A 21,748-nucleotide genomic window follows, 5' to 3' on the forward strand; every position below is an offset into this window, starting at 1 on the left:
CTCCCGTAGCTGTCCGCCCACTCAAATGTTTGACCGCTCGACACCAAAAGATGAGTTTCCGGGTTGAGTGTGCTTCGCGCAGCGGAAGCCCACACATAACCTCCAGAGAAGAAAGTGTCCTAAACGATTCGCAGGACACCGCGTCGCCAAAGAGGCCGTCACTCCCTCCCTTTCCTACCCACCTCCCTTCTTCCCGCCAATTGCTGAGTGCCATCCAGGCGCCCTCTAAATCCTTCGACTCAATCCATCCGCTTGTTAGCTTCCTCCAATCAAGGAAACCCACAGGCGGGGACTATTTGGCTCCGAAATGAACAGCGCAGGTAGAACAGTCAAAAGATAAACGCTACGCCTTTCGGGAATTGTAGTCCTAAAGCTCAATGAAATGCTACCGGGCTGGGACAGGATAAGGATAGCGAAAAACTACACACCCAGAGGCCCTGGCAACTGGGATTCGCTCCTCCTTCCGGCTAATATCTCTTGTCCTCTTGCCTGCGTGCAGCTGCAGTTAGAGGTGACCCGTGTGGTTGGCAGTAGGTTAGTGTAGCGGTCGGTCGCCGAAGGTGTCCAGCTTCAGCCATGGTAAGTGCCCAGGCCCTTGGCCTCCCCGTTAGCTCTTCTACTGATAGCGGCGCCTCAGGCCTGGTTGGCCTTGAAACATAAGGGGGGGTAGGGGGGAGACAGCTGTGCAAGGTCGCTGCCCTTTTCTCCTCCTCGGAAGCTTAAACCCTGGAGATGCTGAGGTCTTTTTCTTAAGACCATTTAAATGACTGCTTGAGAAAGGATTTCCTGTACACACACCTGGAGGAAGGCTTCGCGGGGTGAGGAACTCTCTTGTTACCTGGGATTCCTTCCCACCAGGTGTGCATCCGTCTTAGGATACTGCAGTGATGAGCTATGAGAAATGACCGAAGGTTATGCTCCCACACCCCACCCTTTGGACACAACCTAAAAATCCAGGCTGCCAAAAGGGAAGATTTGCCCGTGTCCTTTACTCTTAAAGTTATAGTTTTATTTCATTTCTGTATTTTTGATAAAGGCGAGGGGAGTGTTCCCGTGGGAAATCTTTGGTTTCACTAATCGAGGAGGTGGTTGTGAAGGTGGCGCTTCCAGGTGCCCCAGATTAAGATCTACATTTGCGGGTGGAAACGTTCAGCCATATCTGATTTCACAAATGTAACCAGAATTATGTTCCGATGTCTAATTTGTATAAGTCTTGGACGTGTATTGGATTCTTAATATCACTGTCTAAGGAGAAGATACAAATGCTGGTTACAAATCTGGAAGAAACATGTTTTAAAGTCGGTGCCCTCTAATCTTCCAAGATCTTGAGCTGTGGCTTCTTCTGAAGGAAGGACAAAGGGCGGGGAAGGAGTCGATGTTAGTCTGACGTCGTCTGATCCGCATGCTCCTCTGGGTGATGGAGTCCTAGCAGAAAATGGGGTTCCTGATTTTAGTTATAGAACTCAACCTAAAATTCCATTGTCAGATTGAACATCGTAAATTATTAGTATGGTGATAGTCATCTCAGTAATTGAAGGAACTTATTATAGAAATTAATTTTCATTGTCAAGTAATATAGAATTATAAAGCTTGAGAATTATAGGTATCTTAGTGATTATTTAACTATTCATTTTATAGATGAGAAAACTTGAGGGTGATTTTGTTACTTATCCCAAGGTCATTTAGCAACTTAATGGCAGACTTACTCTTTGGTCTGGCACTGGAGACTGAAGGAAACTTGTGCAAATGATATTTTTATTTTAATAGAAGAAAAGGAAAAGACAATTCCTTTGGAGTTGAAAGATTCCAATTGCTAAGCTCCTTTTATAAGTACAAAAAAAAATCTAAATATACAGAAATTTATTAACCTAATTCTTTGCAAATATATCAGTGGAACTATGCAGTGTTTAATTCCTTGAAGGTCATTCTGGTGCAGAGATAAAGCAAAGAAAATATAGTTGAAAGGACTTTCAAAATGTTCAACTCTCTTCAATTTAAGATGGAAACAGAGACTCTAAGGAAGTAAAATGATTTGCTTAAGATCATCTAAGTAGCAGATCTAGGATTTGAACCTTTAACTCCGAATCCATACTATATTCTAGTACCCTCCCCCCCCACAAAAATCCTGTGGAAGATGGGTAATTTTCAGAACTGTAGCTAGGTCTCACATGATTTAATTGTGCAGTTCAAGGTAATGCATGAAGAGAACGTAATGCACAAAAAAAAAAAAAAAAAAAGGAACCAAACAAGCTTTATATCCAATTCATAATTGAATTATTTAAAGAGGAAATGTGTTGTTGGAACCTATTTGTGCTCAAACAGAAAGCAGCAAGATGAAAGTACAAATGAAATTACTTGTTATTTTGAGTACTTTCAAAGAAAAAGTGAAGATAATTAGGAAGACAAGAAGATTTATTAGGAATACATTGTTGGCCTGTTAGCTTCAGGAGCCACAGGCCTGTCCTTAAGGATATATTTTTATGAAAACAAAAATTAATATGCTTACATTCCAAGGAAGGTCATGAGTTCCATGCTAAATACAGAAAGACATTCTTCATTTAAATCATGAAAGAATGCCCAGATAGATTACTATTATTTGTTCTGTGTTCGGCTACTGACCAAAAGAAATTGAAAACGATATCAAATCTATTTTCCTTTTCTAATCCTATTTTACTTTTTCTTCAAAACTTAATGATAGTACTTGTACAACTTTTGTCAAATTGGGAATACATGTTTTATATTTTATCAAATTGGATTAATGAAAAGATTAAAAGAGATCTTTCTATTTGGTTTTATAACGAAGAACTCAAACTATTTTGAAGTGACAATTTACTGTGCATTATTTTGTGTTCGAATACAGCATGGATCCCTATTTTTTAAGAGAATGATATTAAATAAGAGCACATGACCAATTTTGTTACAATTTCTTAGCCATACTCGCCTTGAAAACTGAAATATTGTCATAAAAAATTTGTTAAGCCAACAGATTGTCAAATATTTTGTAAATGGTCACTTTCAATTGCCTAAATCAGAAGGCAGGATTGATATGCCATGAAATTATGCAGGAAATGAAAAATCGGATATTAGAATTTTCTGAAAATGGTAAAACATTCAGAATAAATAAATTTTACCCAACTTTTATTCAAACCAATTTTTGAATGAATAAATATCAACCAGTAAGCATTTGAATCCTCATTCTAGTATCCCAATATAATCTTGTGCAACTTCTTGGAGCCTCATTTTACCAATTTGTAAAAAGAGGAGGTTAAACTAAGTGACATTTCAGAGACCACTAGATTTAGAGTTATTAAAGGTTCTAGATTGGAGACCTGGCTCTGCTTCTTCATTCTTGTCCTTGGTGGTGTGTGCCAGAGGAAAAGAGTCCTGGGTGAAGATATAAAGAATGTAAGTTCAGATCCTTGCTCTGCCACCTACCCAAACTGTATTAAAATAGCCATGCCTATTAACCCTGTTTCCTCACCTATAAAATCAAAGGGGTTAAAATAAATGATCTCTCAGAAGAAAAGATCCTTTTCACCTCTAATTCAGTGACCTTGAACAAGTAGGTTCATATCTGTAAAAAAGATCTCTAGGGTTTCTTTCATACTAAAATATACTTATATCTCTGTTAAAATAATTTGCCCAAAGACAAAAATAAGAAAGCTGTCTGAAGTACAGATCCTTTCAGTGCCAAGTACTTCAATTTTGATCCATACTCAGAGCATGTGACCTTGTTAATTTTAGCTTTATTATTCAGTCTCTAATAATCTGTGACTTTATAATTTAACACTCTCATCCTCTATCTGTTAAAATGGAACATATAATTTTTATTTTATTTGCTTATTAAAATATACAATATCCTTACTTATCAAGATTGCTTTCTCAGTAACTAAGTGCTACAAAAGCCCTTAGTGGATAATTTAGCGCTTGATAAGTGTTAAGTCCCTGTTCTTTAGAGTACTCTGATTCTTTCATAACTTTTTAAAGTTTTGATGGAGGAAGGCAGTAAACATTTATACTGTATCTACTGTGTGCCAGGCACTATGCTAGCACTTTTTCAAATGTTATCTCATTTAATCCTCACAACAATCCTGTACAATAGGTGGTGTTTTCCCCATTTTGCAATTAAGGAAACTAAGATAAAGAGAGGTTAAAATTAAGTGACCTGTCCTAAGTGTCCCACTGGTCTCAGGCTCTATACTCTATGCTACCTATTTGCCTTTAACAGAATTACACTTCATCTGGGAATCTTGAATTACTAGCAGTTATAGCCCAAGCTCTATTATGAATCCCAGATTTCTCAATCTTTTAATTCATGTGTATCACCACACTCAGTGTTCTAGAACCTTTGAGATCATCTGGGATGATGGTTCTAAAGTTAAATAGTCCAGCCATTACTAGGGCTCCTCAAGTCCCTTCCAGAAGGTGCATAATCAAAAACATTTTCATTGCTAATATGGCAATTTAGCACATAAAAGCTTTTGGGGATAGATGTCCTCAATAATTTAAATAGACCTTCTCAGGCTCCTGACATCAAAGAGCTTGAAGACCACTGATCTAGACCAGTTGAATCATTTGATAGGTGAGGAAATTGACACCCAGAGAAATTAGTTGAGTTGCCCAAGATCACCCCAGTAGTAAAGTGATAGGGTCAGAACTAGAAACCCAGATCTTTATGATTCTTAAGCTAATCCTCTTCTACTTGTGGCAGATTAGAAATCTTTGATTATTTTCATGAACAGTAAGTATATTCTAATTACAGACATTTTGAAATAACAATTCTCATTTTGTCAGAGGTTTGTTGTTTGCTTAATTATGATTTTCACAAAATTATCATTTAGATTTTTCTCTTCTATTCAAATTCTTTCTGGAATATAGCATTTAGGGAAATACAAGAGAATGGCAAGAGCCATGAGACCTCTTTTTGATTCCTCAATCCTAATTGAGAGTTCAATAATATAAATGAAACGATATAGTCACTCTGTCTTGGGAGCAGAAATGTCACATTTTTCAAAATTTGGAAGGCTTGAAGGAAAGGTTAGGTTAAGACCCAGTTTTGAACTCTACCTTCTCATTCAGCTTTTTACCTGGAACAAGTCATTTTACCTCTTTTTATAACTTAGGCCCCACTTTAGGACTTATCTACTAAATCATTGTGGAGTTCTCATCTCTGGAGATAGTTCATTCCCTCTCCAGGGAGCGAGTTTCCCCATGCTGAGTAAATCACAAATGATTCCAATCTAGGAAGTGGATATTTGGAAGGAAGTGAGAATATGGATGACATTTTGAAAAAGATTAAAGTGTGTATAATGTATCTTTTATTATCGAGGAATATATTATCTATCAACCTATCATTTGGTTTGTTTAATGAAGGCCTGAGAAAATTCAAGGGAAAAGTGTTTTTCTAGATTTTCATTTGAGATAAGGAATTCCTGGTCTTTAATAAATCTGAGAACCATTTTTTAAAATGTATAAACAATTAAGATTTTCAGTATCTTTCCATCAGAACTTACAGCAAAGTGGAATAGGGCAGAATTCCTTCCCAACCCATGGTTAAAATATTATAGTAATGAGAATATGTGTGTGTGTGTATATATATATATATATATATATATATATATATATATATATATATATATATATATATATATGTATATATATATATATATATATATATGAATCTCTACTGATATGTATATCTTTAGAGATTCATGATTATTACTAGAAACATTGAAGTACATAGGCTATTCATGGATCATCTTTGAATAAGAATGGTATATTAGATTGTTTTCATAAGGGACTTAAGTTACATCTACATATGATGTTGTTTATATTATATATAATATTGTTCTTTTCTTGTTTTCACAAAGAGGTAACTAGATGAGTTAGTAATTAGATTGCTGACCTTGGAATCATTAAGACCTGAGTTCAAATCTAACTTCAGACACTTACTAGCTCTGTGATCTTGGACAAATCTTTTAACTTCTGTCTGCCTCAGGTTCCTCAGCTGTAAAATGGGGGTGATAATATCCCTTTCTGAGCTATAAAATTATCAGGAGAAAATATAAAATTTAGTTTTCAGCATCTAATTTCTATCTTCTAGCTAATTGATTGTCATAAGTGATCTTGAACCTATGAAAACTGGTAAGAGCCATTGAAGAAAATGTGAATTATTTTCATTAAAACCTGTCTGTGTAAGTAACTTAGTGTTTCCAGTGCAATTACAGAGCTAGGATTTTTTTTTTTTTTTGTCTCTGGTAACCTTTAGGTTTCAGATCATACTATAGGAGGCAATATCACCTTGTAAGTCTTCAGCAACCCCTTTCTAACACTTTTTTTTACAATAGTATTCCAAGTAAACATGTAAGCCTGTTTTCCTTCTTCCACAAAGTAGAAGGTGTCCTCTTTTCCCATGGGGGAAATTCTGCTTGAAAGTTAAATGACATAAAGCTTAAATATTCCACTAAAAATCTTTTGAAGTATATGTAATCTTTCATGATATGCTTAATGAAATTTCAGTCTCATAAGCATTAAGATTATAATAGTATCTATTGTTATGCATGCTCACAAAGACGTATAAATATCTGTACATATGAGTATATAATGATGGTTGTAAAAGATTGAATATGTAATGTCAGTAGGGTAAAGTATCATTAATTGAATTTGTGGTGTTTTTTTTTTTTTTTTTTTTTTTTTTTTTTTTTTTAAGGGTGAACCCGTCAGAGTCTTGGTAACTGGAGCAGCCGGTCAAATTGCGTACTCTCTTCTTTACAGTATTGCTAAGGGAGATGTCTTTGGGAAAGACCAGGTAAGACTACTTAAAAATTTTTATTTAGTCAAGTTCTATTGAACTGTTCCTACTCAGCTTTATTCTTCCTTAATTTTTTTGAGGATACAATCCTTATGGGCATATATAGCCCTTTAGGATTTTAAAGTTTCAGCTATATGAGGTCCAAGTAGAATAAGAAGGAACCTCAATTTATAGATGAGAAAACTGAATCTAAAGGTAATAGTGATTGGTTCTGTGTCACAGTTAATAAATTGTAAGGATTTGATTTAAAACCCAGGTCTCCTGACTCTGTTCTCTTGCTCATTCCTTCTAATGAAATACAATGACATAAACTGTAAAGGACTATGTAAACTGAAACTATTGTTATTAACCAGTTGACCTATCTGGTGTATACTTTTTGCATTAGGCATTAACAATAAGAGAGAAAACAGCTAATTCACTCATTAGGTAAGAGTTTGCTTTTATAAAATCGCTAAATGGGAACCTTGAGTGGTTCACAAGTCTCAAGTGTAAAATGTTTAGTAACTTCTACAAATGTTTTAGCCTCCTCATGACCAAGTTACTTTTGAAATATTGTTGTAATGGAGGTAAATGTGTTTCATTGTAAATTTCAGACTGTAAGGAGTAATGGAACATTGTTTTCCTATATTGTAACTTTTGGTCTTTGTTATTGTATATCCTAAACAGACTTATTTCACCTCTATGTGGAAAAGTGTCAGAAAGTATCATGTTGTAGAAAGCGCATACTTATATGTGTGTGGATAGAACTAAATGAACCTAATTCTTTTGGTATACCACAAGGCTAGACGTGTATGCATCAGAACCACACTCATATTAACATCATTTCCTTCCATCTTCTGAAAAGATCAGACATCTGGGTTTAGGAAAGGATAAAATAACTATTACAGGAAAACTTATAATTCAGAATTAATCACCACATACTAGTATATCCCAGAAACCTATTCAAAAGCATTTCATTGGAATATGGATGCAGATATAACTTTACTACTTTAGAGAAATCCAGCTCATAAGATTTCAGTATCTTTATTCTCCTCAAGAGTTAAATTAAGAGTTTCTGCTGTTTTTACTCAATGTTCTTTTGTATTATTGTCTAGAGCAACATGTATCTTAAAAAAAAAAAAAAAGTTTTGAAATTTAATAACATTCAGAATCTCCCGACTCCTCCCCCCAGAAAAATCAAAATAAGAGGGAAAATCTTCCCTAAATTCACTAGGTTGGAACTGAAAAAATTCAATCAACAAGATGATAAATTCTGTTTGTTTTCTGTTACCTTCAAAATCTACTTGAAATTCTGTGACTTTTGGCCTTATTTTTCTTCCTTGACTTTTTTCTTTTTATGTAGTCACTGTAATATGCAGGTCTAGTTTTAATTTTATTCCTTGTCACCTTACATAGCTTTTTATTTTATATGGATCTTTTTATGACTTGATAACATTCCATTAACATAGTTTGTTTTTCAGTTATTCTATAATAGTTGGGCCTATGAATTGGTTTTTAGGCTTTCTGTTGCATATGGAGCAAATATGAATACTTTTGCACAGAGTGAGCCCATATGTTGTCTTTGGAATCCAGTCCCTGCAACAAATGAGCTTGGTCAAAATGTATGATCAATTTTCTAAGTCTTATTGAAAATTATTTTATTACTTTCCAAAATATTCGTTCTAGTCTACAGCCCACTAACACTATATCACAATTTGTGCTTCTCCCAAAACTCTGCCAAGATGAGATTAAATCACTTTATTGTTATTTTTGCCACTTTAGTGGGCATAAAATAATTGTCCTGATTTTCATTTCTCTGATTTTCATTTCTCTGATTATTAGAAAGTTTGAGTTTCATACTGTTAATAAAGGCCTGTGCTTTTCCTCCATTAATTGTCTTAATATCCATTAGCTATTATCCCATAGAAGATATGTATTGTTAACCTAATAAACATCAAGTTTGTTTGTTTTTAATAGATTCTGAACATTGGATTTTTTTTTTTCTGACATCATTTCTTCACATATTACCCCTCCAATCTGTGTCAGATTTTTTTAAAAGTTGTAATCCATAGTTGAAACAAAGATATTACACTATGAATTGTTATGACTATATAACTCGGTGAAGTGACATATTTGTGTTTGGACTAAGCCAATTAAACTGTTAAGTTTGTTTTGAGGAATATTCTATTATAGACTAACTAGAAAAATTGATGAGTATGGAGAATAGGACTTAAATTTGTATGTAAAAACATTTGTTGTCATTATTTTACCAGGATGTAACTTAAACATTAGGGTACTTTCTTTTTTGTTTGCTAGGCTCTTATTCTTGTCTTACTGGATATCACCCCCATGATGGGTGTGCTGGAGGGAGTAGTAATGGAACTGCAAGACTGTGCTCTTCCCCTTCTGAAAGGTCAGTACCTGGACACAAAGTGTCTCTATAGTAGAATTGTTTCTGTTTCAAAACAAGTTAGTTTTTTTACTAAAGTGTTTAATCTCAAAATAGTACTAGATTATTTATTAGATATGGGCTCTAATCAGAATGCATTAGTGATAGGAGCAATCACAGAATATCTGAACTAGGAGTGATTTTTATCATTAAATTCCCTCATTTGCTAGGAAAAAAAAAAAAAAAAAGAAAAGAAAAGCCACAGAATCCATTTAATCATTTATTAAGCAGTGATCATTTTCCAGGTATTGGGCATACAAAGACAGGAGAGGAACCCTCTGCACTATGTCTCCAGGTTCATCATTCCAGCCTTATTTCACATTATTCTTTTAAAAATTTAATATTCAGTCCAGACTCTAGAGCATTAACTGTACTCCAGTTGTTACATTGCCCCCTGGCTTTGTGCACAAGCTGCTCTTCTCATTTCTGCCTTCCTTAGTGCCCAAAATTGTCAGTGCCATTACCTTCTTTATTCCTTACTTTGTATCCAGATTATCTGAGGACATGTTTTATCCCTCCAGTAATTGTAAGCTCCTTGAAGGCAGAGATTTTTTTTTTTAGAGTGTTTTATGGATGTGTGCCAAAGTGATATCATATACTCTGATACTTCAAGGATCTAATTTTATAAGATGGATACTTCCACCTTAAATGCAGATTGCTTCTCTACACAGAGTAGATGCTTTTGAGTGCCAGGCTAAGAAATTCACATTTTACCATTGAAGCGATAGAGAGTATTTGAATAGGAAGATTGGTGAGGTCAGAATTGTGCTTAAGGAAGGTCAGTAGTTTTTGAAGTTAGAGAGGAGAGAGCCTGGAATGAAATAGAAAGATAAATGAAAAAGTTACTGCAATAATGTGAGTGGTAAGGAGCAGAAAATGAGTATTGCACATGATTGAAGAGAAAGGAACAAGTTCAAAATATATTCTGTGCATTAACTTGACTAGATTTATAGGGCAGAGGAAAGAGCAAAAATGCCTCCCACGTTTCTAAGCTTGGATGACTGGAAGACATTTGAGTGGGAAGGAGGGGAAAGAAAATTGATTCCATTTTTGGTCATACGAGTTTTAAGCTACTGACAGGTGGAAGTGTTTGTTAGGCCTTGAGCCATTAGGGACTAGATTTCAGGAAAGAAGTTTGTGCCATGGATGTATAGATTTAAAAATCATGTGGATAACAATAATTGAACTCATGGGAATTGATAAGATTGTTTAAAAAGAATGAGAAGAGAGCCCTAGGGGAAACCTACACTTAGTGAGTGGGAGTAGGATTTTAAATAAGTGAAGGAGACTGAGTGGGGTGGTCAGAATCAGGAGAGGGAGTTTCATAGGAGCAAAGGGTGGTCAGCAGTATCAAAGCAGAAAAATCTAGGGGTATGAAGAATGAAACAAGACCATTGAAATTAACAGCCAAAAATTATTGGTAATTGCTGGAAATGATTTCAGTACAATTTTGTGATTAAAAATCAGCTATTAGGAAGGCTAAAAAAATTGATGAGGTGAGAGGGGAAAGAACAAGCATAAATCATTGGTTTGAAAGTTTCTTTGAGCTTATGCCCCAAACATAACCCCCATAAAGTCTATTGTAACATTTGTATATTATGAACTATATATAAATGTAGATACTGTAAAATGATGAAATAAAGATGAAACAAAAAATTTATTTATGATACAAAAAACCTTTGCCTGAATTGAGGTATTTAAGAGACATCTACTATAGTTGCATTGGATGTAGGAGAGGGAGGACAGATTGGCCAAGGCCAGATGCTGCTGAGATAGGTAGATGAAAAGATGAAGAACAAGAGTTGGCTGGCCTAAGATGGCCCCCTGCCCTCACCCCAGGGAGAAGAGTATTAGTGACTGCTAGTTAACCATTTGGGTTTATTTCAGTGCTAATTGTTTCTTCATGTACCCCAAAAGAATATCCTGCATGCCCCCTGCCACATCCATACCTCCATTTGTAAACAGGGATTGTAATGAAAGGCTAAATAGGAGGGAATGGGGGGGAGGAGAAAAGAGAGAAGGTAAAGCTCAAGGTGTTGGGAGGCATAAATTAGTAGGTGTTTTTGTTTTTTTTTTTTTAATTTTAAGGATAGAAAGTCCAATTTTCTGAGTCCTGTCTTTTTTCTCCCCATATTCTTGTATCCCTCTATAGTCAACCAGCGCATGATAGTAAAATGAAAGTGTTGCAAAAATGGGGGATAGATTCTCTTCACATCAAATCCCATGGATGTTAGTTTCTAATGAGCTTTCCTTTTTGTTTTGTCTTACTCATAGAGGTCATTGCAACAGATAAAGAAGAGGTTGCTTTCAAGGACCTGGATGTCGCAATTTTGGTTGGCTCAATGCCAAGGAAGGAAGGCATGGAGAGAAAGGATTTGCTTAAGGCAAATGTGAAGATTTTCAAATCCCAGGGACAAGCTTTGGAGAAATATGCCAAAAAGTCTGTTAAGGTGACTGACTGCATCTTTAGTTTGAAACATCTTGCTTTCAGCAAAATAGATAGAAATGATTTTTGAAGATCTTCTCAACAACTTGTTTTTATGTTGCCTAGTGGATTAGTAAAATACAGTTGCAATATTCAAATGTACTCTATTTTTTTTTTTTTAAATACACTTTATTTCTTTTACTCTTTGATTTTCATCAAGTTGGGGAAATCCATTTACAAAGATTCCAGGAGATATATAGTATCTTTTAAAATCATGTGGCAGATTTCAGGAAAGCAAATATGTCATCATGTGTTTGTTTGAAAATGTAACTTTCCTAGGATGTGAAATGAGAGAACACAAATGACACCTTTCATTGCATCATCATTGGCAATGTCCAAGAATGAACCTAATGGTCTGTGAGACCCTTGATCACTAAACAAACATTAAGCTAAGTTTGCTATACTCTACTTACTAAAGCAAGGAAAAGGACTTTCTGGTTCATACATTTTTTTCAAAGCATGCTCTCTGATTTGAAGTTTCATTGTGTCTCAAGTATTAAACTATTTCCTCCCAAAAAGCTAAAAGTAGTTGTTCTATATGACATTTAATGAAGCTAATTTAAGTGTTCTATTTTATTTGCCTTCTGAATTCCTCCTTTGAACTTTCCAAAAAGTTCTTTTTTCTCGTTTCCTAACTCTTTGAGGACTGTAATGAATATTCTTTGGGGGGCGGGTGAGGGGCAAATGGCAGCACACTTGTAAAGAAGAGTATCATTTCAAATTGCTTTATTAAATTGAGACTACTCAGAGACAAGCACTGTGATTAAGAGGCCCATTTCCACTCTTCCTGTCTTGGCTTCATAGCAGCCAGATACTTTGCCTTTATTTAGGCATTCACCAATTATAATTTGATTTTTTGTAAAATAGGCACAAGAAATGGTGTTTTATGCATGGATTCATTTTTCTGTTAGGGATGTAGATTCTCCTATATGTCAGTATACCTTTTGTGGCGGGTAAATGGCAGGCATAGTTGTGTTCTTCGCTGACACAAGATACAAAATGTCCAGAAGCTGACCTTAGTTCTCAACCTTTAGTAACCAGAAAATAACTTGGTGATTATTAGTAGTCTTCTTTTGAGCGCCAAACCAAGCACTGATAAATGAAGTCAGTTTTCAGGGGGAAAACCTAATAACAAATTCATGTCAATTCATTTAGTTTCTGTGAACTTTCTAATTTGTCTCACAGTGTGCCTGCTTTGCAAGTCTTTATGTTTGTTTCAGTCATGTCCAATTCAACACAATCCCTTTTCAGCTTTTCTTGACAAAGTTTCTGAAATGGTTTGTCATTTCCCTCTCCACTTCATTTTAACAGTTGAAGAGATAGGTTAGGTGACTTGTTCATTGTCTCAGTTATATTAGTCCAGGTTTGAACTCAGAAAGATGAGTCTTCTATGCTCTCCACTGCGCCATCTTGTTTACTTTCATTATCTGAGAAAGTTATTCCAATTATCAAAATGTCGATAATATCACTTTTCCCTCTTACTCTTTCCATTTTTGCCAGGTTGTGGTAGTTGGAAATCCAGCCAACACCAATTGCCTGACGGCTTCCAAGATGGCCCCCTCTATACCCAAGGAGAATTTCAGCTGTTTGACTCGCCTGGATCACAACCGAGCTAAGTCTCAGGTGAGCAGAATTGAGTACTATACCAGCCATTCTCTTGTTAACTTCCTTCCAATTTAGAAAATTTCATTAGCAAAGTTTCATATTAATTTTTCCAAATATTTTGTGACCTTTGTAGTTCATTACTGTCAAGTAGTTTAAAAAAAAAAATTCTGGTGTTTGTTTAAGTTTCTGTGTTGCAACTTATATTTTTAAATTTGATGCTAACTAGTTTTCTTAGTATATGTAAATAAGCTTGTTCATTTTCGTGGTAGTAACTTACTACCTCTTTAGATAATTTAGCTGAAATTCTTTATCATGTGCTTTATTCTCATTATCTCAGGTAATTCCTCAGCTTTCTTCCTCTGATATGATCTTGTCCCCAGATCAATACTGGCATCTCTAATCTACCCTGAATTTTTTTTTTTTAAGGGATTGGTAGGTCATGTGTAATCTCTTGAATACACTTAGAATTTTCATTTTTGAAATAGAAAATAATGTAGAACTGGATTAAGAAAAAGTTGAAGATACACCCATTTGGGCCACAATCTTCTAGTGCATGAGGAGGAAGCCAGAGAACACCTGGGAGGTAGTAGGATAACAGTTCAACTTTATCAGAAAAGAAATACCATATTCAAATTTGCTTTTATTAAATTGGGAGTTGCTCAGACTGCATTATTTGGATCACCTCAAGAAATCATAATTTTTACAGATACCTGCTCTAGGTTTCTTATTGGATGATTTCTTTCCTCACTGACTAAAACTATTGCCACTGTTCTTGTTATTTTTATGTTTATTACATAGCTTAAATCAGGGATGTTAAGAATGAAGCCTATCCCAAATTAAAATGTAATTGAAAAATTTTTTGACAAAATAAATAAAAATATAATAAAGTATTAACATTACATTTAAAAGTTGTCAAGAGTAACAGCCTATAAGGATCTTTGTGTACATATTAATGGCCCCTCTTCTTTGAGAGGACTATTTCCCTTTCATGTTACTGGATAAAAATGACTTGTCCAAGGTTATACAGTTGGTCATTGTCCAAGGCTAGATTTGAACTCAGGTTTTCCTGACTCCAAGTCCAGTGCTTTACATTATCTAGATACCTTGAGAGAAGGGGTAAAGGAGATAGAATGTACTATTTCACTGGATAATAAGATCTTAAGACAAGGGTTTGATTTTGGGGGGTATGTCTCTTTAGCCTATTATGTCAGAACTTATACGAGCATTCTTTTTCCAAGAGGAATTTTTCTAAACAGCACAGTGTAGGGGATAGACTACTGGACTTGCTGTCAAGAAGTTTTGGGTTCAAATCCTTCCTTAGAACCTATTACCCTGGACAAAACGTATCACTCCTCTATGTTTCAGTTTCCACATCTGTAATATGCTGGAGAAGGGACAGCTGGAACAGATTCATTCTACCGTGTCCCTTCTGATTGTCTGTGATTGTACAATAAGCCAGTGAGAAGGAAAGTAAAAACATTTCCTTTCTCTCACATGAACTGTACCGAAACTTTTGCTCCAACATTCAGAGAACTTTCCAGACTTGGTTACCTAATAACTATTTCCAGAATGTGCCTGTATGCGTTAGCAGAGTCACAGGTTTGCGCACATGTCCGTCAGCAGGAGCCAGCTGCCTAGTCACAGCATGGCGTTTCTTTGGCCAAGAAGCTTCTAGACAGAGTCCGTGTAACAGTTACATCATTACCTTACTGCTAATATCCAACTGTTAGCCATGAATGTGAGCTAATGACAAGGGAGCAGTTAACTATGAATGGATGTCTTCATGTTGGGAATCAGTGAAGACTTTGTATAACAAGGGGCACTTGAGCAGAGTTTAAAAAGAAGCTGGGGGTAGAGGGGAGCTAGGTGTTGGAGTGGACAGATTCTGGCCCCTGGGTAAAAAGACCTGAGTTCAAATACATCCTCAGACAGCAGATGTATAGTAGCTGTGTAACTCTGGGCAAGTTACTTAACCCTAAATCTGAAAGGGAACTGGAGGGAGAGAAAGAGAGGGAGAAGATGATGATAGGGGAGAGGAAAGAAAAAAACCAGAGGTAAATAAGTAAAAAGAGGAGAGCATTGAGGAACACTGGACAAAGGTAGATATTTTGGGAAAGGAAATATTGTACATGAGGAAAGGCAAATTCTTTAATGTGGTTGATCTTTAGCATGTATAGAAAGAAAAAATGTGTAAGAGGACAGACAGCATAGGTAGGAAGCATCCAGGTAATAAAGGATCAAGAGTACAAAATTGTGTTCAATATTGTTTTAGTTAACATGTGCCTGCAGTGTTTACTAAATGTCAACACCCATCAGTGTAGCTCAAATGCAAAATTGGAACTTTGTTTCAGGAGGTCATTATTGGAATCATGAATGCTTAACTGTCTTTTTAGTTCTTCCAAAAGACTAGAATTCTCATACTTTCAAAATGTAAAACCAAAGAATATTGAAGCTAGATGGGCCCTTTGAAATATCTACTGCAGCCCTCTGCTTCTGCAGATGGGGAAACTGAGGCTAAGAAGTTGCATGAGTCTCGGAAGCATTCCTATTGAGCTAGTCATGATACTGGTTCTAAAGTATATTGTATCAGAACTAAGCTTTCTCTGTGATCTTTTCAGTCTTCTGATTGACTTGCCATATACACCCTAGGTGAAGTTTTTATTTGCATAGAATTGGAATATATAATTATAGATAGAGATAGGATCTAGATCTGGAGTTTCTTTGGTATGAGGAACTGCCGCTGAGCATACACCCTTTACTTAAATATGTCAGCACCTTCTCTGCAACTTTTCCATTGTGAGACAAAGTACCTGGGGCATTGAGTGGCTAAGTGACCTGCCCTGGTCACATAGTCAATGTGGGACAATTTGACCTAGGCCTTCTCAGTTCCATTCCACAGGCTACTATATCTCTACACTGTGTGACCATGAATAAACATTTCTTTGTCTGAAAGTGATGAATTTGGACTGGTGTGCTCTATGATTCTATGAACTATTACTGTATAGTACTATAGCAGAAAACAGTTGAATTTGTACTAATTTTGTATTGTAGATTTTTTTTTAAATTAAATCAATTTATATCTCAAAGTGCTATGCAAAAACCAAAAACATACCAAGCTGCTTATTGTGAAGGCTGCTAACTAAAACTGGTAGTTTTCAGATTTCAGCAAAATGTTTACATGTTCTCTCAAAACTTCAGAAATCTTTCAGTCTTTGTTAGAAGTAGATTCCAAATATGTGTAGTGCTATAAAAGTAAATTTTCCTTAAAATGTATATTTTATATTAAATTAGATTGCTATTCGACTTGGATTGACTTCCAGTGATGTCAAGAACGTCATTATCTGGGGAAACCACTCCTCCACTCAGTATCCAGATGTTAACCATGCTAAGGTTAACATGCAAGGGAAAGAAGTTGGTGTTTATGAAGCTGTAAAGGATGACAGCTGGCTGAAGGGGGATTTTATCTCGGTAAGTCAAACCAATGAGGAATGTCATACACCATGATTCCAATGCTTTACTTATCTCTCATAGAGTTGGGGGACTATAAATACATGAACAAATACATTGGGACATTCATTTAATTGGAAGGGTATTTAGCTTATTTTTCACTCATCAGTGCTGGAATAGAAGTAAGATTATGGGCAAAGCTTTCTTCAGCAATTCTGATCCTTTATTCTTCATTCTTTCAGTACAAATTATCCTTAGTTTACCCTTATTAGTTGATTGTGTTCCATAGTTGTGGGGGGAAGGGGGAGAAAGGAGGGAAGAAGGAGACACATCTGTGTCTCTGTGTTGGTCTGTCTGACTAAACTGTAAATATCTTGTTGCAGGGAGGTTATCCCTTCAATTCTTTTGTGTCCCCTCCCCATTCTTTTCTCCCAGATAGAGATCATTTTACAAAGTGAATGCTTCTTGTTTGTTGACTTAGAAGCTAATTCTTAGAACATGGGACTTTCATTTAGTGACAGATTGCATTCAAAATTTGGATCATATTTCTGGTCCCAAGATATTTGGAAAAAAAGAATTCACATGCTAAGCTGTAGAGTTATCTTCTTTTGGTCTGAATTCACAGTTGTGTCTTGGAAAATAGATTATTGGTAGCCCATGATATGAAATATTACAATCATATTATGATCACAATGGATGGGATTTCACTGTGTTGCCTCCATTCTGTTCAGTTATTACCAAAATTAGCTGTAGCAGTTGCAAGAACATCATGACTCGATGGACCTTGCTGGGACTTGTCAAGTTTCTCTGCCCCCCAGGACTCTTTCACATTGTTGGCATAAAACATATAGGCAGTAGGGCAGATGATGCCCTGGGGCAGATCCTGTTGTTACTGCTATGTTATCAGTATGAGATTTTACAAACCATTGTGCTTTTTTTTGTTGTTGGTAGGATTTTTATCTAGATTCTTTTGGGACATCAGATTCTTATCCTTTCAAATATCTTCTGGTTAACATTCCTTAAATAGTAAAGTATTTATTTACATTTGATTCATTGCTTTGTGAGTGACAGCTTTAAATAGATAGAAAATCTGAATAGCACAAGCAAGTAATCCATTTTTCTCCTAACTACAGACTGTTCAACAGCGTGGAGCAGCTGTCATTAAGGCTCGGAAATTGTCTAGTGCAATGTCAGCCGCCAAAGCAATCTGTGACCATGTCAGAGATATCTGGTTTGGAACTCCAGAGGTAATCATTGAGTAATTTCCATAGACTAGCTAGCCCTTCTTTATTTGCATATTTGTCACCTGCATTTCTCAGAAGTAACCAATTAGTGGTAACAGTTCCAAATTATACTCTTTCATCATCCACAAGATTATATGTTAATAAAGAAATAGAAGTGGAAAAGAATGCCTTTCAAGTCATATTAGCATATGTAGTAAACTGGTATGTGAGGCTCAAGTGGGGGGAAAACTAGCACTATGTGTCAATAAATTGTCATGTTGTTTTCAGGGAGAGTTTGTTTCCATGGGAGTCATCTCTGATGGCAATTCCTATGGAATCCCTGATGATTTGCTCTACTCATTCCCTGTTGTCATCAAGGTAAGTTTCTTGAGCCTGGAGCTGGTTTCTCTGTCCTATGTTGTAAGTTAACTAGAAGTGGCTTTTTTTTTTTTTTTTTTTTTTTTTTTTTTTTTTTTAACCAAGAAAGAGATTTTTTCCTTAGTCTGTGAATCAAAATTAAGCCTTGATATCAGATGCCTATAATAATACAGCAAGGGGCCTCTTTTACTGCCATGAAATCAGTTAGAATAGCGAGAGGAAACTTGGTGTAGTGGATAGAGGTCCAGGAGAGATTTGAGTCATGTCACTCTCTCAGAAGCTGCCTCAAAGGACTCCAACACATCATAGTCACAGTCTGAACAGTAACAGCAAATCAGTCCCAGTACTAGTGTTGGGAGAGTACAGATTTCCTAAGTAAATACTTATTTTAAAATGTTAATCCAGTGTTTTTCTCCTCGTGCTACTTGAATTCAGTGCATATTTTAATATTTAACTGCCCTACTTCAGGGTGCCTACATAGTTCAGTGATTTTGAAGAAAGAAAACCTCTTTTTTGCCCCTAGTTAATGACATCTGCACTGTGATTTTGACTTTTTTCCATTTTAAATCTAGAGAAGGGAAATTTTGAAAGTTTTGAAAATTGCAGCAGGATTATTGAGCAGTCCTGTTTGTAAGTCTTAGCTGCAGCCCAGCCTAGTGGTGAGCAGAGCACAGGCCTGGGAGGCACAGATCTTGGCTATGTCACAACCTGAGAGATTCAGTTTCCTTGTCTGTAAAATTGAAATATAATTACAGCTAACATTCATAGAGTGCTTTAATTCCATGGAATTTATCTCATTTGACCCTTATAATCCTGTGATATGGGTGCTATTACTATCCTCATTTTCCATATGAAAAAATTGAATCTGAGAGCAGTCCAGTGACTAGAGCAAAATCAGAAAGTCAGGTTGATGCCTCATCCAGCACCCTGGCCACGATGCTATAGTCATAGTTCTGGTGGTAGAAAGAGATATCTCAGGAGAGGAGGCAGCACAAGTGCTCTTGGGGGTCAAGTCCTGCTTATGATACATTTACTTCATAACTCTGTAAAAGGAAGGGAAGCTCTTGGTGTCCAAGGCAGCGCTCTTAGTTTCTAAGGTGTAGGGCAGGTACCAATCTGTAGGTTTAGCTAGAGAATATTACTCACAGGGAGTCCCAGTACTGATCAAAAGAATAACAATGGGAAGAGAATAAGCATGTGGATACATCCACATGTGGGTGCTAGTAGTCTGCTAAATGCTTTATTAACATTATCTCATGTGGTCCTCATAAAAACCCTGAGAGGGAGATATATTGTATAACCATTGACTATTACTGACTTGCCATCATCATTTCTTAACAGAATAAATCCTGGAAATTTGTGGAAGGTCTCCCTATCAATGATTTTTCCCGTGAGAAGATGGATCTCACTGCAAAGGAATTAACAGAAGAAAAAGAGACCGCTTTTGAATTTCTTACCATTGCATGACTAGATAAAAATTATGGTATTACAAAACACATAAAAACTGAAGAATATAAGTGTCGTCTTTAAACTTAGTACCAAATAATGATACTGTACTTGACAAACTACATATGAAAAACCATGCATTTAGAGATTGTGTTCTTCTTGGTACATATTTGTGCCTACCATGTCATCATGTTATCAAATGGTGTTAGTGATGAAGTCTAAATAAAAATGACTGACTCTAATTTGGACTGTCTTGTGAATTAAAGTTAGATCTTTTACACTTTTCTTATAAGGGAGATGATTGAGCCAGTGGGCTAGAGACAAAGAGGAAAAGGATGAAGATTTTATTTTATTTATTTTAATTCTCCTTTTTGGTTTTTTGTTTGTTTGATATTGAGTCACTGTTGGATTTAGACTAGAAGTGTAACCACCCAAATACACTGCTAATCATCACAGAAGGATAACCTGCTCCATTTCCAACCTAGACCAATTTACCCTTCAGGCATCCTGTGGTAGTACCATCCCACCTTCACCCTCCCAGTCTCAGGGGTTCATCATATTGGTGCCAGCCACACAAGCAGCTGTAGCCCTACCAGAAATCTACCAGTCTCAGCCTCCCATGCCCAGCTAACATTAAAAGGGAAATATTCAGATACAAATTTTTGGGAAACAAGTCATTTAAGGATTTCTGGTTAACAGATGTTCCCTAAATTTGCATATTTTCCTAGTTTTTATGTAATTTTAATTTAGTCTTTACAAGACTGATTAACCTTTATAGTTACTATCTAAGTAGATTGGACTTTTTTTTGTTTGAGTTTTTTGCTGGTGTTAATCTCAGTTGGGATTAAGACATACAGGGATCCAGTTCATCCCAGTATTTTAGCAAGTAGCCATTCCCTTTGTAGAACTAAAATGCAAAGACCACTTCTCCAGGATTATTTGCCCAAGATAAAGGGAAAGGTGCTATTAGATTCTGTGAAAAGTTGCATTAATCCTAAGAACATATTCAAAATGTTGCCAGAAATCATGTTTCTCAGAAAGAAACTGTCAAAAACCAAACTAATTCAGTAACTAGCTCCTGTTTCCCAGTTATTAGAATTGTAGAGTTGTCTAGTTAAATTATAAGAACAAGAGAAGACTAATTACTGAATAACATGCACTTGATACAATTGCTTAACTGTTGACTAGTCTCAGATACAGAACATTGTCACCACCTTCAACAAAAGGGAATTTTTTGTGTCAATTTTTATGATGGCAATAGCTAAATCATCTTGTATTTTAGCAGTCACTTTCTGCTAGCATTGCTCCAGCCTACTTTCTCATTTAATTTTTCAGTTATATATGTGAAATGGAGAACTAAGGGTTAAAAACCCCAAATTTTGTTTCAATTATCTAGATAATGAGATGTAACTAAATCAAAGTCATCAAACTTAAGTGCTAACATTCATAGAGTGCTTTAACACCATGGAACTTTTCTCATTTGACCCTCACTTCCCTGTGATAGACATTATGCTTAATGCTAGAAATGCAAATAAGTAGAAAAAATGCCTCCTGACTTCAAGAAGCTTATAGAATTTCTTCTCTTAAAAGCAGATAATTTATTAAAAAACAAAACTAGAAAGGGGGCAAGTTGAAAATGAAGATGCCTAGAGTAGCAGCATGGTAGAAAAAGTGTGGGAGGAGTCAGAAAGGCAGCCTGGAAAAACTAGATACTTAGTTATTCGGCATCTTCCTTCAAATGGAGTTTGTGGAGGAACCAGCCAGTCAGAGGACAGAGCCAAAGGGTCCTTCCAACATGAGGAATAAATTCCAGGGTGGAAAGGGTTCTGGGGTATAGTAGATATATCCAGGCCAAATTATTTCACTCCAAGCAACTCTCCTAGCCCCTGGGTTTGAAATCTTCATCAGAGACTCTTTAGATTATC

At 35.9% G+C, this 21,748-nt stretch overlaps 1 protein-coding gene across 1 annotated transcript; it reads left to right on the forward strand.

Annotated features, from left to right (window-relative positions):
* Window positions 1–45: 45 nt before the first annotated feature.
* On the forward strand, window positions 46–20,065 carry MDH1 (malate dehydrogenase 1). Its single transcript, XM_074287037.1, has 9 exons — window positions 46–579; window positions 6,710–6,808; window positions 9,107–9,203; window positions 11,514–11,689; window positions 13,225–13,347; window positions 16,621–16,797; window positions 17,910–18,023; window positions 18,288–18,377; window positions 19,719–20,065. Exons 1-9 carry the CDS (start codon window positions 577–579, stop codon window positions 19,842–19,844), a joined length of 1,005 nt encoding a protein of 334 aa, XP_074143138.1. The 5' UTR covers window positions 46–576; the 3' UTR covers window positions 19,845–20,065.
* Window positions 20,066–21,748: the final 1,683 nt, after the last annotated feature.

Source organism: Sminthopsis crassicaudata, chromosome 2, assembly GCF_048593235.1.
Source record: "Sminthopsis crassicaudata isolate SCR6 chromosome 2, ASM4859323v1, whole genome shotgun sequence".
Taxonomy (NCBI): Eukaryota; Metazoa; Chordata; class Mammalia; order Dasyuromorphia; family Dasyuridae; genus Sminthopsis; species Sminthopsis crassicaudata.